The following is a 14,418-nucleotide window of genomic DNA, read 5'->3' as shown; positions in this document are numbered from 1 at the left end:
TCCAGAGCTAAAGGGGATTTGGCTTTTATACCTAAAAGAACAACCAATTCATATTTCAAGCACGAGAAAATCTGCAGATGCTGGAAATCCAAGCAACACACACAAAATACTGGAGGAACTTAGCAAGCCAGGCAGCATCTATGGAAATGAGTAAACAGTTGACATTTCGGGCTGAGACCCTTCATCAGGACAGATCACCCACTAGCTTGTACTCTTTCCCCTCCTCCCACCTTTTTATTCTGGCTTCTGTCCCCTTCCTTTCCAGTCCTGATGAAGATTCTCGGCCTGAGGTGTCGACTGTTCGCTTCCCTCCATAGATGCTGCCTGGCCTGCTGAGTTCCTCCAGCATCTTGTGTGAGTTGCTCATGATTTCCAGCGTCTGCAGAATCTCGTGTTTAAAATTTATATTGACTGGCTTCCTCATGAAAAAGTCTCAGCAGGTTAAAGTCTTCTGGCTTTTGGGGACGTAGTAATGCCACAGAGGCGTAGTGGTTAGCACAACACTTTACAGTACCAGCAATGCAGGTTCAATTCTTGCTGCCATCTGCAAGGAGTTTGTACGTTCTCCCCGTGACCACGTGGGTTTCCTGCAGGTGCTCCAGCTTCCTCCCACAGTCCAAAGACTTGGTAGGTTGGCAGGCTAATTGGTCATTGTAAATTGCCCCATGATTAAGCTAGGGTTAAACTGGGGGTTGCTGGGTGGCGTGGCTTGAAGTGGTGGAAAGGCCTATTCTGCACTGTATCTCAATAAATAAATAAATAGATAGATAAATGAATGAACAAATGGGCCATTCAAGCTCTTACTGCCACTCAGTATCATTAAGGCCAATCACCGGTGACCTTTATCGCAATACCTTGGGGACTTTGGACACCACGAGACCAGGGTGGGTCCAGTGGGATATTTGGTCAGTGCTGAGGTGGCCTAATCCCTCGCAGAGCATGCTGGGACAGTAGGAGTCGCATTCATATCGTCATACAGGCCTTTGGCCCTCCAGGTCAGTGCCAGCTATCAAGGGTCCACTTCCACTAATCCCCCACCCACCCCACATATATTCTCCCCACCCCCATGAGATCTCCCCACTCACCTACGCACTCGGGACAAATGAGGAGCCAAATTAATTGATCAGCCTGCACACCTTTGACATACGACAGGAGGCCGAGGCGCCCAGAAGAAACCCACGCCGTCACAGGGTGGGGGGGGGGAGGAACGTGCAAAGTCCGCGTGGACAGCACCACGGGTCGGGTGACTGCGGCTCACTGGAGCTGTGAGCGAGCTGCTCTGGCAGGAGAAGGATCCCTTTCCCATCGAACAAGTGGGATGTAACAGGGAGGGAGGGAGGGGAGCGAGGAGCAGAAATTAGCAAATGAACCTCCCACACCCTTCGTCCTGTGCGGTAACTCTGTCTCCAAGGATCAACGGAACTCAGAAGGGGTCCATAACACAAGAGGTTCTGCAGATGTTGGAAATCCAGAGCAACACATACAGAATGCCGCAGGCCAGGCAGCATCAGCCCTGACGAAGGGTCTCGGACAGTTTTGACGACTGGGGCAGCACAGTAGCGTAGTTGTTAGCATAACAATTGGAGTCCAATTCCCATCGCTGTCTGTAAGGAGTTTACACAATCGCCTATGTGACTGTGCGGGATTCCCCCGCATTCCAAACATGTGTGGTTATGGTTAGTGAGTTGTAGGCATGCTGTGTTGGTACCGGAAGACAGGTGACATTTGCTAATAAATAAACCTAATCTTTCTTTTCTTCTTTGTTTACTCCTCTCCATAGATGCTGCCTGACCCAGTTTATGAGCAAGTTTGGCGAACACCCTGATGAGAAGCACTGTAGAAAGATTAGATTAGCCTGACTTGTCACACATACGGCGAAAATGCATCATTTACATCAAAAACCCGAGGATGTGCCGGGGGTGGGGGCACGCAGCCTGAAAGTATGGCATGCAAGCAACTTACCAACCCTAACCCGCACACCTTTAGGAGGTGGGAGGAGACTGGAACACCCAGAGGAAACCCATGTGGTCACGGAGAAAACGTACAAACTCCATACAGACAGTAGCGGGAATTGAACCCCAATCAGTGATCACTGGTGGTGTAAAGCACCACACTAACTGCTGTTGTATCGTATAGGTTTCCTGGTCCTCTTGCTTGATGGCACTGCTAAAGTGAGTGATTTGTTGCAATGCTGCTTGGAGAACAGTATTCTCAGTAATGGAGGAGCCACAATAGAAATGACATCTTGAACCACATGAACCCACCCATTAGCTTGAGCACTCTCAGAGGTCCTGCGTCCACCCATTCAGAGTAATGCAGAGTGATGGACTAGGCAAAGTCCAAATAAGGAGACAAGTGTGACTGTAGCGTTTACACTGTGGTTAACAAGTATTTACAATTACCTTTCGTACTTCAAGGTCAAGCAAAGGCTGGGTGGCAACGGTGCAATAAACACGACAGGGCGTGCCCTTGGCATTTAAACCGTTCACTGCTTCTGTCATGGGATGTGGCTTCTCAGTTATTTTGCAGTGAATTCAGAAAACAAACAACTGACTGTGCCCAAAGCTGGCAGATGATCAGCACAAGGTGGGGAATCCCAAAGCTTTTTCTTCTTGGCCAGTGCCATGGTAATACAGCACAGAAACAGGCCACTCAGCCCGACCCATCTATGCCAACCATCAAGTACTCTTCTCTACAGATCCCACTTATCAGCATTTGGCAATTCAAGTGCTTGTCTTGAAACCTGTTAAATATTGTAATTGTCTCTCCCTGCACCAACTTCTCAGGCAGCATGCTCCAGATTACAGACATCCTTGGAGTGAAAACAAATTCTTCCATATATATATTTCCTCTAAATCTTTTATCCTTTACCTTAAACATATGCTCTTTGGTTACAGAAATGTCTGCTATGAGGCAAAGTTTATTGCTGTCTTTTTAATGTATGTTCCTCTTAATTTTATGCATCTCTATCACCCCAACCTTTTTCACACCAACAACAATAAACTCAGTCCATTCAGACTCTGCTCATATCTCCTCCCTTCCAGACAACATCCAAGCAAATGTCTCTGGAATGACCTTTCCCTACCGTGGCAACCAAAACTGCACAAAGTATTCTGTGGTACCATGCCACAGCAGCGAAGTGATTAGCTGTTACAGCTTGGGGCGTTGGGGTTCCGAGTTCAGTCCCGGTGTCCTCTGTGAGGAGTTTGGCCGTCCTACCCATGATCCACGTAGGTCTCCTCCCACAGTACAAAGGTGTACTGGTTAGTAAGTTAATTGGCCTTTAATCATGCCGACTGCAGCTTCCTCCCTGCTAATCCAGGCCCCTAACCCTCAAACCCCTTCCCTCAGTCTACCTATCCAAATACCTCGTAAATGTTGCCCATCATCTGAGATCCATTGATGTTTGGACACATTGACGTCTGGACACATTGATGAGGGAATAAAGAGACGAGGGGTAGGATGTCTGATCTGTTTCTTGTTCTTGGACATTTCCACTGCATTTTTAGCATGGCCTGTGATCAGTGAGATCCCAGACTGAGGCAGAATGTTCTTAAAGTTGCAAAGCAGAAACAGGCCACTCAGTCCAACCAACTCTTATCTGACTTTTTGGTCTGGACAAGCCATCTCCCAGACCGCTTCACTGCACACCAACTCCACAGCTCACTATTTCAAGCCCCCTCAAATGCTTAATCAACGTCCTTTCAAGTGTGCAGAGGACTGATAAGGGCCCAGCTTTACTCCTGGTGTGAGATGACCTTCTTGCTTAGATTAGATAAGATTTATTTGTCACATGTACAATCGAAACAAACTTTGAAGCGCATTCTTTGCATCAACGACCAACACAGCGCAAGAATGTGCTGGGGGCAGCCCGCGAGATTCACTGTGCTTCCAGTGCCAGCGTAGCGTGCCCACAACTCATTAACTTTTACCCTTGGAATGTGGGAGGAAACTGGAGGAAGCTCACGCAGTGTTGGGAAGAATATACAAATTCCTTACAGACAGCAGCAGGAATTGCACTCCGAGCCTCCGAAACTTGCGCTGTAAAGCGTTACGCTAACTGGTTCCATCCTATTAACTATTAACCTTGGCACTGAGAGCACTGGATAGTAAGAGTAGACATACAGAGGAGGGGACATCAATCTTTGTGATCCTCCCTCACATGTTCCAGCTCCTCACACTCACCAGCTATCCCACTGGCATCAGTGCAAGAGCAAAGGGTGCTGACTGGGGAACAAGGATTTGATCCCCACACTGGTGAGCAGCTTCTGTGACTGAACCTGAACACAGTACTCCAAGTGGGGAGTAACTAAGGTCTTGTATAGCTGTAACATTACCTCAGCACTTGAACTTTATCGGTTGATGAATGCCAACACACCATACACATTCTTAACACTGTCAACCTGCGCAGCAGCTTTGAGTATCCTATGGACACGGACCCCAAAATCTCACTAATTCTCCACACTGCCAAGAGCCTTACCGTTTATATTATATTCTGTCTTCAAATTTGACCTACCGAAATGAACCACTTCACACTTATCTGGGTTGAACTCCATCTGCCACTTCTCAGCCCAGTTCTGCATCCTATCGATGTCCCGCTGTAACCTCTGACAACCCTCCAGACTATCCACAACACCCTCAACCTTTGCGTCTACAGCAAACTTACTAACCCACCCTTCTACCTCCTCATCCAGGTCATTTATAAAAATCACAAAGAGGAGGGGTCGCAGAACAGATCCCTGCAGAACACCATTGGTCACCGTCCTCCAGGCACCTCTCCATAACATCACCCCATCTTGTCCTGGGTATCACTCGATCTCTGAGAAGGGGAGGAACAGTTTTTGGTGACATGTTATTGTGGGAATCACAACAAAATGTCAGTTCTCTGGACCACATGACTTCATGGGCCCTCAGCACCCTGGTCTTCCGGTAAGATGGTGGCATGCTTAGCCGCAGTGGCCTCTCCAGGTCCAACAAAATGGTGCAAATGTGTATCACAAACATTTTTCATGTGATTGCAAGACCCTGTTATTAATATAAAATACCGCAAGTTGTGTTCGTTTGGTTCATTGGTGGGACCGGTGGCGAGGGAGCTGCATGGCCTCGGTTGTTGTGTGGACCATGCTATGGTGTTGCCTGTTACAGTCAAACATGGGAGGACGCACTGGAGGAGGGAGGTGAGGGGAGAGAACAGAGGCACGGCAGGTGCGCTGGAATCCATGCTGGGTTGGGGGCAGGCCCTGGAGGCAGGCTCTTCCATCGCTGCTGCTCTCTAGTGTTTGCTCTGTGGAAGGCAAGTTGGGTTGCCTATGTCTGTGGCTCACACAGTGTGAGATGAGGTACTGCTGCACACTTGTTATTGCAGAAACATGGCTCCAGGACAACATCCCATGTGTTAGAGTGGATTTCTTTTTGGGTAGATGATTTGTTTACACTTAAATGACTTTGGCCACCAGACTTCTATTTTAACTGTTTGACAAAGGACTGTGGATTGAGTCCACCACAATGGGCTTCCTAAAAGGTGTGAATACCAGATACTTCTGGTAGTTTGACCTGATACTGTAGTTTCAAAGGCAGTATCACCTATACATTATAAACAGTAATTGTATTAATTGTCTTCTATGTTAGCACGGGAAATGCCAAATAAATGTATCGTAGACTTAACTTACATTCCTAAAGGCTGTAGATACCAACCCAGACATGTTAGTGTCAGGAGGAAAGGATGGTGTGAGATTTTGTATGCAGCTTCAATAGGAAGCATTGTCTATGCATTGTCTGTAACTTTTTAAGTAGCGATTGCCTTTGTGTTTAGCACATAAATATCGAGCCCACATTTAGCTAGCAGACCTTTCTGCGGAAAGTGTCTCCATCCGTTAAGATGCCTCTTGTACCTTGTTGTGTTGAATAAAGAAGCTGCTCTGTATCTACCAGTGACTCTGTCTCTCTGGTAATTTCATCCACGCTACAACACCTTGCACCATCAATCTTCAGGCCATGACACTCAGGGACTTGTGCTAACATAAGGGCAGTACAGTAGCTTAGCGTTTAGCACCACACTTTACAGTACAGATGAACAAGGTTCAGGTCCCACCTCTTCCTGTAGGGAGCTATACATTCTACCCATGACCCCATCGGTTTCCTCCAGGTGTTCCAGTTTCCTCCCACAGTCCAAAGACGTACCAGTCAGCAAGATTGCCCTGTGATTCGGATAAGATTAAATTGGTGGATTGCTGGGTGGCATGGCTTAAAGGGCCGGAAGGGTCTTTTCCATGCTGTATCTCAAAAAATAGATTTTTGTTGTGGCTGCATGTCCTATTGTTACTATATATGCTGTGTGTGACTGTATGCCCTGTGCTTCGCACCCTGGCCCCGGCAAAACGCTGTTTTGTTTAGCAGTATACATGTGCATGATTGAATGACAATTGAACAAACTCAGGGCACCTCAGATAGTGCAGTGCAGAGGCCAAAGAAAGGTCTGTAAAAAAGGAGTGGGCTGTTCCCCATCAATGTAACTAACCTCGTCCCAGGGAGGAGTGCTTTGACCTACACTGATATGTTATTTCCCCCCTGAACCCACCATCCTCAGGATGAGAGTGCAGGTAGCTATGAAGTGTGGGACTTCATCGATAAAGATTTGAGTTAGAGGCCAATGAAACTCAATTCCTGTCCACACTTTAGAGAATCAATTTGAACAGTAGTTCCTTTTAAAAGCTTGAAATAGAGGTTCCTTAAGCAACCCCTTTTTGTGTGAGAGAAAGGAAATGAAACTGTGCTTTTCTGCTGCCTCATGGGCGTAACCTTTGTTTCAGTGGTTTGATCTCAGCTTGTTTACTGTGTCATGTTTGGAAGCAACTACACACCACGTTCTTGACACTGGGCACTGTTGTAGACATGATACATGGTTACAAAGAATACATCTCATTCTTCTAAATTCCAGTGAGTACAAGCCCAGAGCCATCAATTACTCCTCATATGATAACCCTTTCATTCCAAGAATCATTCTCATGAACCTCCTCTGAACCCTCACCAACGTCAGCTCATCCTTTCTTAAATAAGGGGCCCAAAGCTGCTCACAATACTCCAAGTGGGGCCTCACCAGTGCCTTATAAAGCTTCAGAATTATATTCTTGCATTTGTATTCTAGTCCTCTTGAAATGACTGCTAACATTGCATTTGCCTTCCTTACCACTGACTCAACCCGCAAATTAACCTTCAGGGGATCCTGCATGAGGTCTCCCTAAGTCCCTTTGCATGCATTGAGTTGCTGCAACATGATTGGCTGATTAGAGATTTCCCTTAAAGGGCAGATGTACAGGTCAACGGAGGAACCTCAGAATGCTCTCGAAATCCCCTAGGTTATCTTTATTTGTCACATGTACACTGAAACATACAGTGAAATGCATCACTTGCACCAATGACCAACACAGTCTAATGATGTGCTGGGGGCAGCCCACAAAATGTCTCCATGCTTCCAGTGCCAACGTAGCACGCCCGCAATTTACCAACCCTAACCTGTATGTCTTTGGAATGTGGGAGGAAACCAGAGCACCTGGAGGAAACCCACACGGTTACAGGGAGAACGTACAAACTTCTTACAGGCAGCGGCAGAATTGAACCCTGGTCACTGACGCTAGCCGCGATGCTACTACGCTGCCTTTGAGAAAGTGTAACATCCCCACCTACTCACTGGGATTGCCTGGCCCAGGACAACTCTAAACTGGAGGAGCTTTCAGAGCAGCGCTGAGAATCTCCAGTTCATACATCAGAAGCACCCAGAATCCCAGTACAAATGGTGGACGGAGGGAAAAATCTCACTCACTACACACACCCCCACCTCCTGTCCAATCAGATACAACAGCGGCCTCAGACCCAAACGAGCATGAGATTGGGAAGTATTCCCTCCACAGTGGGAATTAAGTTTCCCTCTATTACACAGAATGAACAGCATAGGCGGGAGCAGGAGCACTTAACTTAGTGGTACTAACTGAACTTCGTCATTGCAATGCCTGTAGTGAAATAACATTAGCCCTTCCTGGTGTCCACGTGAACAGCTCTTTAATTATTCATACACTCAGGCCCTTTCTGTTGCTGACAGAAATTGCTCTCACTTCCATAATGATCTCACAGTGACAGGATCCCCGAGAGACGTTCACAGCAGATCAAGCTTTTCTGGGAACTGAGTTGCTACAGTGAAGAGGGAAACTTGTGTAGAGTGTTTTGTGAACAGCAGCTGAGAAATGAACAGTGAAACTGCCTTTTCTGCAACTGATCTATTGACATGCTGACAGCACTGGTAAAGCGGGCACCCCAAGCAGCAGTCCTCCCAGGTTAAGCAACGCTTCCTCATGAGTCTGAAAGGTTAATCGACTGTATCCCATGCTGCTCCCTCTGCTTTGGTGAGACCCAACGTAGATTGGGGGGGGGGGGCAACTTGTCAAGCACTTTAGCTCTGTTTGCCACAATAGGTGAGATTTCCTGGTGGCCACCCATTTTAATTCTACTTCCCATTACCATTCTGACATGTTGGTCCACACCCTCCACTACTGCCACGATGAGGTCACTCAGGTTAGAGGAGAAACACCTAATATTAGACCATAAGACCAAAAGACAAATTCTGTCTGGGTAGCCTCCAACCTGATGGCATTCTCTAACTCCTGGTAATATTTTCCTCTTCCTCTTCCCTCTTTGTCCATTCTCAATTCTGACTCCACTTACCCCTTCTCCTCAACTGCCCATCAGCTCCCACAGGTGCCCCTCCTCCTTTCCTTTCTTCCATGGTCCACTCTCCTCTCTTATCAGATTCCTTCTCCTTCGGTCCTTTACCCTTTCCACTTGTCTTCTCCTAGCCTCTCACCACCCCTCCCCCACCTACCTACCTCCTCCCCCCCCCCACACCTGGTTTCACCTATCACCTTCTGGCTTGTACTCCCTCCCCCCTCCTTATTTTGGCTTCTTTCCTCTTCCTTTCTAGTTGTGGTGATGGGTGTCAGCCCGAAACATCTCCATAGATGCTTCCTGATCTGCTGAGTTCCTCCATCATTTTGGGTATGTTACTCTGGATTTCCAGCATCTGTAGAATCTCTTGTGTTTATGTAATGCTGACATTTATTGTCACATTGTCCATCTCTGGTTGTGTATCAGAGTAAAGATCACTTTCAGTGCAGAGTCACATCAACTCCAGACCTGTAACTATGGTGAAGGAGAAAGGTGAACCAAGTGGGTTTTCATAACAAAACAGATATTCCACCATTAAGACCATAAGACATAGGAGCAGAATTAGGCCATTTGGCCCATTGAGTCTGCTCTGCCATTTCATCATGGCTGATTCATTTTTCCTCTCAGCCCCAATCTCCTGCCTTCTCCTCGTATCCCTTCAAGCCCTTACAAATCAAGAATCTATCAACCTCTGCCTTAAATATACATAAAGACTTGGCCTCCACAGTTTGCCTCTGGCAATGAATACCACTGATTCACCACTCTCTGGCTAAAGAAGTTCCTCCTCATCTCCAGTTTAAAAGGATACCCCTCTATTCTAAGGCTGTGTCCTCTGGTTTTAGGCTCTTCCACTACATCCTCTCCACACCTACTCTATCAAGGCATTTCACTATTCAACAGGTTTTAATGAATTCCAGTGAATACAGGCCCACAGCCATCAAACACTCTTCATATGACAAGCCATTCAAACCTGGAATTAATTTCATGAACCTCCCTTGAACATTCTCCAGTTTCAGCACATCCTTTCTAAAATAAGGGGCCCAAAACTGCTCACAATACTCCAAGTGAGGCCTCACCAGTGCTCTATAAAATCTTAGCCTTTTATTCCATTATCTACCTTGCTACCTGAGCTTATATTCATTCCCCCACTTCAGAGCATAATTCTGCAGATCAATTGTCCTGGCCTCCAGATAACAATCAAGCAATCTAACCACAATGTTCCTTACCCCATTCAGCCACATTAGATTCAAGATTCAAGATTGTTTCTTGTCATTCTTCAGTACGGGAGTGTAAAGGAGAACAAAGTAATTGTTACTCCGAATCTAATGCAGCATTAAAAACACAATAAGCGAAAAGGACACAGTAAAAAACACAATAAATATACAAGTAAAAGCAATTCTATTAAACACAAGGTACATGTAATTGTTTGAGTGTGACTGTATATACATATTAACTTACATAGACCACAATGATGGAGTGACAAGGTGACTCTTGACAAGAAGAACTCTTCTAGGGTAGCAGCAGGGCATGTGAAAAGACAATAGGACAGTGACTGTGTCAAGTTATGCCAATTACCATGCCCCACTGAAAGCAAAACCCTTAGACATCAAGAAAATCACCCTTGCTCTTCACAAAATAGCAAATGGAACCTCTTACTCCAAAGGCAGCCTGGCCTTTGGTTCAAATTCTCATCTTGAACTAAACAAAAGGACCGAATTCTGCCTTGTACGTGGATGAAATTAAGTCAGTAGGTACTACCACACCTTTTAAGTCTGATTACAGCCTCCACGCCCAGCGCAGGTGCAGATTGGGATGGATCACGCTGTCTATTTCCAGGAAATGCCACAAGGGTTTTGCTTCAGAGGTGAGTGGCCAGTGCTCTGTTGGTGAACACCAGCTTTTCTATAAGCCTATTGTGTCATCACACCCAGACTGCCCAGGTTATGGGAGTGAGACTAGTTGGAACCCCCTTACCAATAGCTCTCCACCTTCAGCAGAGAGTAAAATCAGGCAGACTGTAAAAACAAAATTCAGTTTCAGGTATCTGATGATTTGGTCATCATAAGACAGTAGCAGAATTAGGCTATTCAGCCCATCATGTTTGCTCCACCATCCGATAATGGCTGACTTATTATCCCTCAACTTTACTTCTTGCCTTCTTCTCTTAGCCATTGACGCCCTGACCAACCAAGAACCTACCAACCTCTGCTTTAAATATACCCAACAACAGGCCTGCCACAGACATCCGTGGCAATGGATTCCACAGATTCACCACCCTCTGGCAGAAGAAATACCTCCTCATCTCTGCAGCTTCTGCCCCATGCCAGGTGAGGTGTTTGTGGATAATTTATATGTTACCGTAAAATTCTTCAAAGTGACTGGATGTAAAATGGCTGTTGATCTGGCCCTGGTCATGTCTCTGTGTCAGAAAGTCGAGCTCCTGAGCTCATAGTTGATGTTGCAGTACAGAGGGAGTGTTGCATTGCTGTTCATGCGACATAGTACAGGCCCAGTTGGCACTCTCAGCTGAAAGCAGATGATCTCACTTTACAAAGAGCACAGAAGTGCTCTCCATGAGCCTCAATAAAACAGATGATAAAGTCACTGCCATTTTGAAGTCTGTGGCAGCACAAAATGCATCAGAATAACGTGACAGCCACTACATAACTTCAGAAAGCTTCTTCATCCATTGACAGTTTTCTGTAACCCCCTTACAGTGCAAAAGTTTGCAAAAATGCATGAACATATAGAAAAGGAAAACTGGAAGAGACATTTGGCCCATTCAGGCTGTCTTGTTACAACTGCCCAAGCAACCTTTTGACAGCGGGATATGACATTAAGCCATTTAAAGGAAAATACATCAGAATAAGGCAAAACAGGCTATTTGGCCCAACTAGTCGATACCGCCCTACACAGCATTTGAATCTCCTTCTGCCTCTCCCCTCAGACACATTCCAGACATTACTCTCACACTGGCAAGCTTGTTAATTTAACAAATAGAAATATAGAACAGTACAGCGCAGGATACCCAACTATACACATCCCTTCTGCTTACACAATGTCCATTTCCTGCCCATTCATGTGCCCACGACTTCAATGCTCCTATTGTATTTGCCCCCATCACTACCCCTGGAAGATCATTCCCGGCACCCACCACTCTGTGTAAAAAAAACTTGCCCCACACATCTCCTTTGAACTTACCCCCCCCCACCTTAAATGCATGCCCCCTAGTACTAGACATTTCAACCCTGAGGGAAAAGATACCAGCCGTCTACCATTTTTAGAAGGCGGGAGAAGAAGATGGCAGGTGCGCAGGCCTCTGGTGAAAAATGGTATCGTATCTGTTAAATAGGGGCCATGGACAATTCTGATTTGATGGAGAACGGACGTGAAAGCACAGAGGAACATCTGGAGAAATTTCTGAAACACTCGTCTGCTGCTGTCATTACCGTGTGGTCGGGAATCTTTCGGAGGGTAGGCCTCAAAATCCCCGGCCTTGCCTGCTTTTGGTGACCGAATCGTTCGGACAGAGATGGCGCTCTGTACTCGGTGTTCGGAGAGCTGATCGGAGCTCGAAGATTTCGGATGACTCAGAGTCGGATTGTGGTTGGCATGGCAGGGAGAGTTTTTGTTCCTTCCTTCTCCCGCCTGCGTGAGGTGTGGGACATTTGAGAAACTTTGAACTTTACTGTGCTCACGGACTTTCTTCATCAAGTTATGGTATTGTTACACTGTTTGTAACTATATGTATAATTATGTGGTTTTGTCAGTTTTTTCAGTCTTGGTCTGTCCTGTGTTTTGTGATATCACAGCGGGGGAAATAACGTATCATTTCTTAATGCATGCATTACTAAATGACAATAAAAGGGGACTGTGTGTCTTCATAATCTAAACACAAGTGATTCTGCAGATGTTAGAAATCCAGAGCAACACACACAAAATGGTGGAGGAGCTCATGAGTCCCGATGAAGGGTCTCAGCCTGAGGTGTTCCTCTCCATGGATGCTGCCTGGCCTGCTGAGTTCCTCCAGCTTTACTCTGTCTATGCCTCGCATAATCTTATAAACTGTTAGATCTCCCCTCAGCCTCCAGAGAGAACAACCCAAGTATGTCCAACCTCTCCTTCTAGCACCTTCCCTCTAATTCAGGCAGCATTTTGGTAAGCCTCTTCTACACCTTCTCTAAAGCCTTGGCATCCTTCCTATACTGGGGTGACCAGAACTGAATGTAATACCCCAGCTGTGGCCAAATGTTCCCCGGCTGTAAGAACGTGCCTGGCCATTGCAGTGATGCTAATTGTGAGGTAAGTACTGAGGAGATTTCAGGGGAGAATTCTGTTGCTCCTCTTTGAAATGCTGCCAGAGGATCCTTTATACCCGGCTTGAGATGACAGATGGAGCACTGCCTTCCCGAGTCAGACAAACAACAGCCCATTTGACAGGTTACAGCTCTGGAGCAGATCTTGTACTCAAATCCCCGGAGCACTCCCGAATGATCCGTGCCCAACACCTCACTTTGCATATGAATATGACGCCATTGTCCACTCATTCATCATCCATGTCACACCAGATTAAAGTCAGTTAAGATTCTGGACAGGGTACCAGGGTGAAAAGAATACACTGATACCATCACATGAAATAAAATGGATTTCTTTCCTCTAAACAAAGAAAGCTGAAGAGGGATGTAAAATAATGAAAGATTCTGATAGTGTCGATGATTGGAGAATATTTCAGTGTGGAGAGATGAACATAGCTGGGGGCCATTAACTTAAGATCATCACCAAATCCAACAGGGGAACTCACTATAACAGAGACATAGACCATTCAGCCTCTGCGTCTATGTTTGTCTCCAGCAGTACAATCCCATTCCTCCTCTTATCTCACTATGTCCCTGCAACTCAGTCTCTCTCATTTGCCCATCAATTCCCCTGATTTGTTTTACATTTGCCCACATGAAGGGTAATTTACAGCTGCCAGTTAACTGAGAAACACATCTTTGGGATGTGGGGAAGAAACAGGGACACCTAGTGGACACTCTGTGTGCACGCAGACTCCACGTAGGCAGCACCTGAGATCCAGATTGAACCCAGGGGCCCCTGAGCAGTAAAGGCAGCAGACTAATTAATGCATTACAGTGCCGGCCGTCCTGGGCTCAAAGACTAGTGGAACCAGCCACGACAGGGAGTAGTTGAGCTGAGTGCTGTGGATGCATTTAAGGCAGGGGTTCCCAACCTTTTTTTAAACCATGTCCCCCTACCATTATCTGAAGGGTCCATTGACCCCAGGTTGGGACCCCCTGGTTTAAGGGGAGGCTGGAGCAGCGACGAGGGTTGCATTGATCAGATGATGAGAATGGGATCTCACAATATAAATGCCACAGTGGACTACTTGGGGCTGAGTGGACTATTTCTGTGAAGTGCATCCTTAGTGATTTAATTTGAAGCTATCACAATCAATCTAATGCAGCCAAACACATCCTCTGTGGATCATTAGTGAATACACATCTTTAATTTTCCATGCACTGTTTCTGAGCTCCTTTCACTCATCTCCTAGGTGTCTAAAGAAGAAGCAATTTTGCTATAAAGGAATAAAGTACACTCACCAGAACTTCTTTGGTTTCCGGAGTCTTGCACCCGGGTAGGACATTTTCCCGTTTCCTCTGCAAGATCACATTCACTTTAAAACCCTACTCCTCCTCCCGACAT

The 14,418-nt window shown here is 46.2% G+C and overlaps 1 protein-coding gene across 3 annotated transcripts in view; it reads right to left on the bottom strand.

The window, feature by feature from the left end:
• The window catches only part of LOC140187816 (rap1 GTPase-activating protein 2-like), a 448,669-nt gene that overhangs the window by 264,604 nt on the left and 169,647 nt on the right, over positions 1 to 14,418 (bottom strand). The window contains exon 1 of one of the 3 annotated variants that reach the window (XM_072243592.1): positions 14,316 to 14,399. The exons of the other annotated variants lie outside the window; for them this stretch is intronic. Coding sequence (XP_072099693.1) covers positions 14,316 to 14,359 — 44 coding nt within the window. The 5' untranslated portion in view covers positions 14,360 to 14,399. Of the gene's footprint in view, positions 1 to 14,315; positions 14,400 to 14,418 lie in introns of those variants that run through there. 3 annotated transcript variants of the gene reach the window in all.

This window comes from Mobula birostris, chromosome 25 (assembly GCF_030028105.1).
Source record: "Mobula birostris isolate sMobBir1 chromosome 25, sMobBir1.hap1, whole genome shotgun sequence".
NCBI lineage: Eukaryota > Metazoa > Chordata > Chondrichthyes > Myliobatiformes > Myliobatidae > Mobula > Mobula birostris.
The sequence above is the reverse complement of the archived record's forward strand: the minus strand, read 5'-3'. Positions and strand labels throughout refer to the sequence as shown.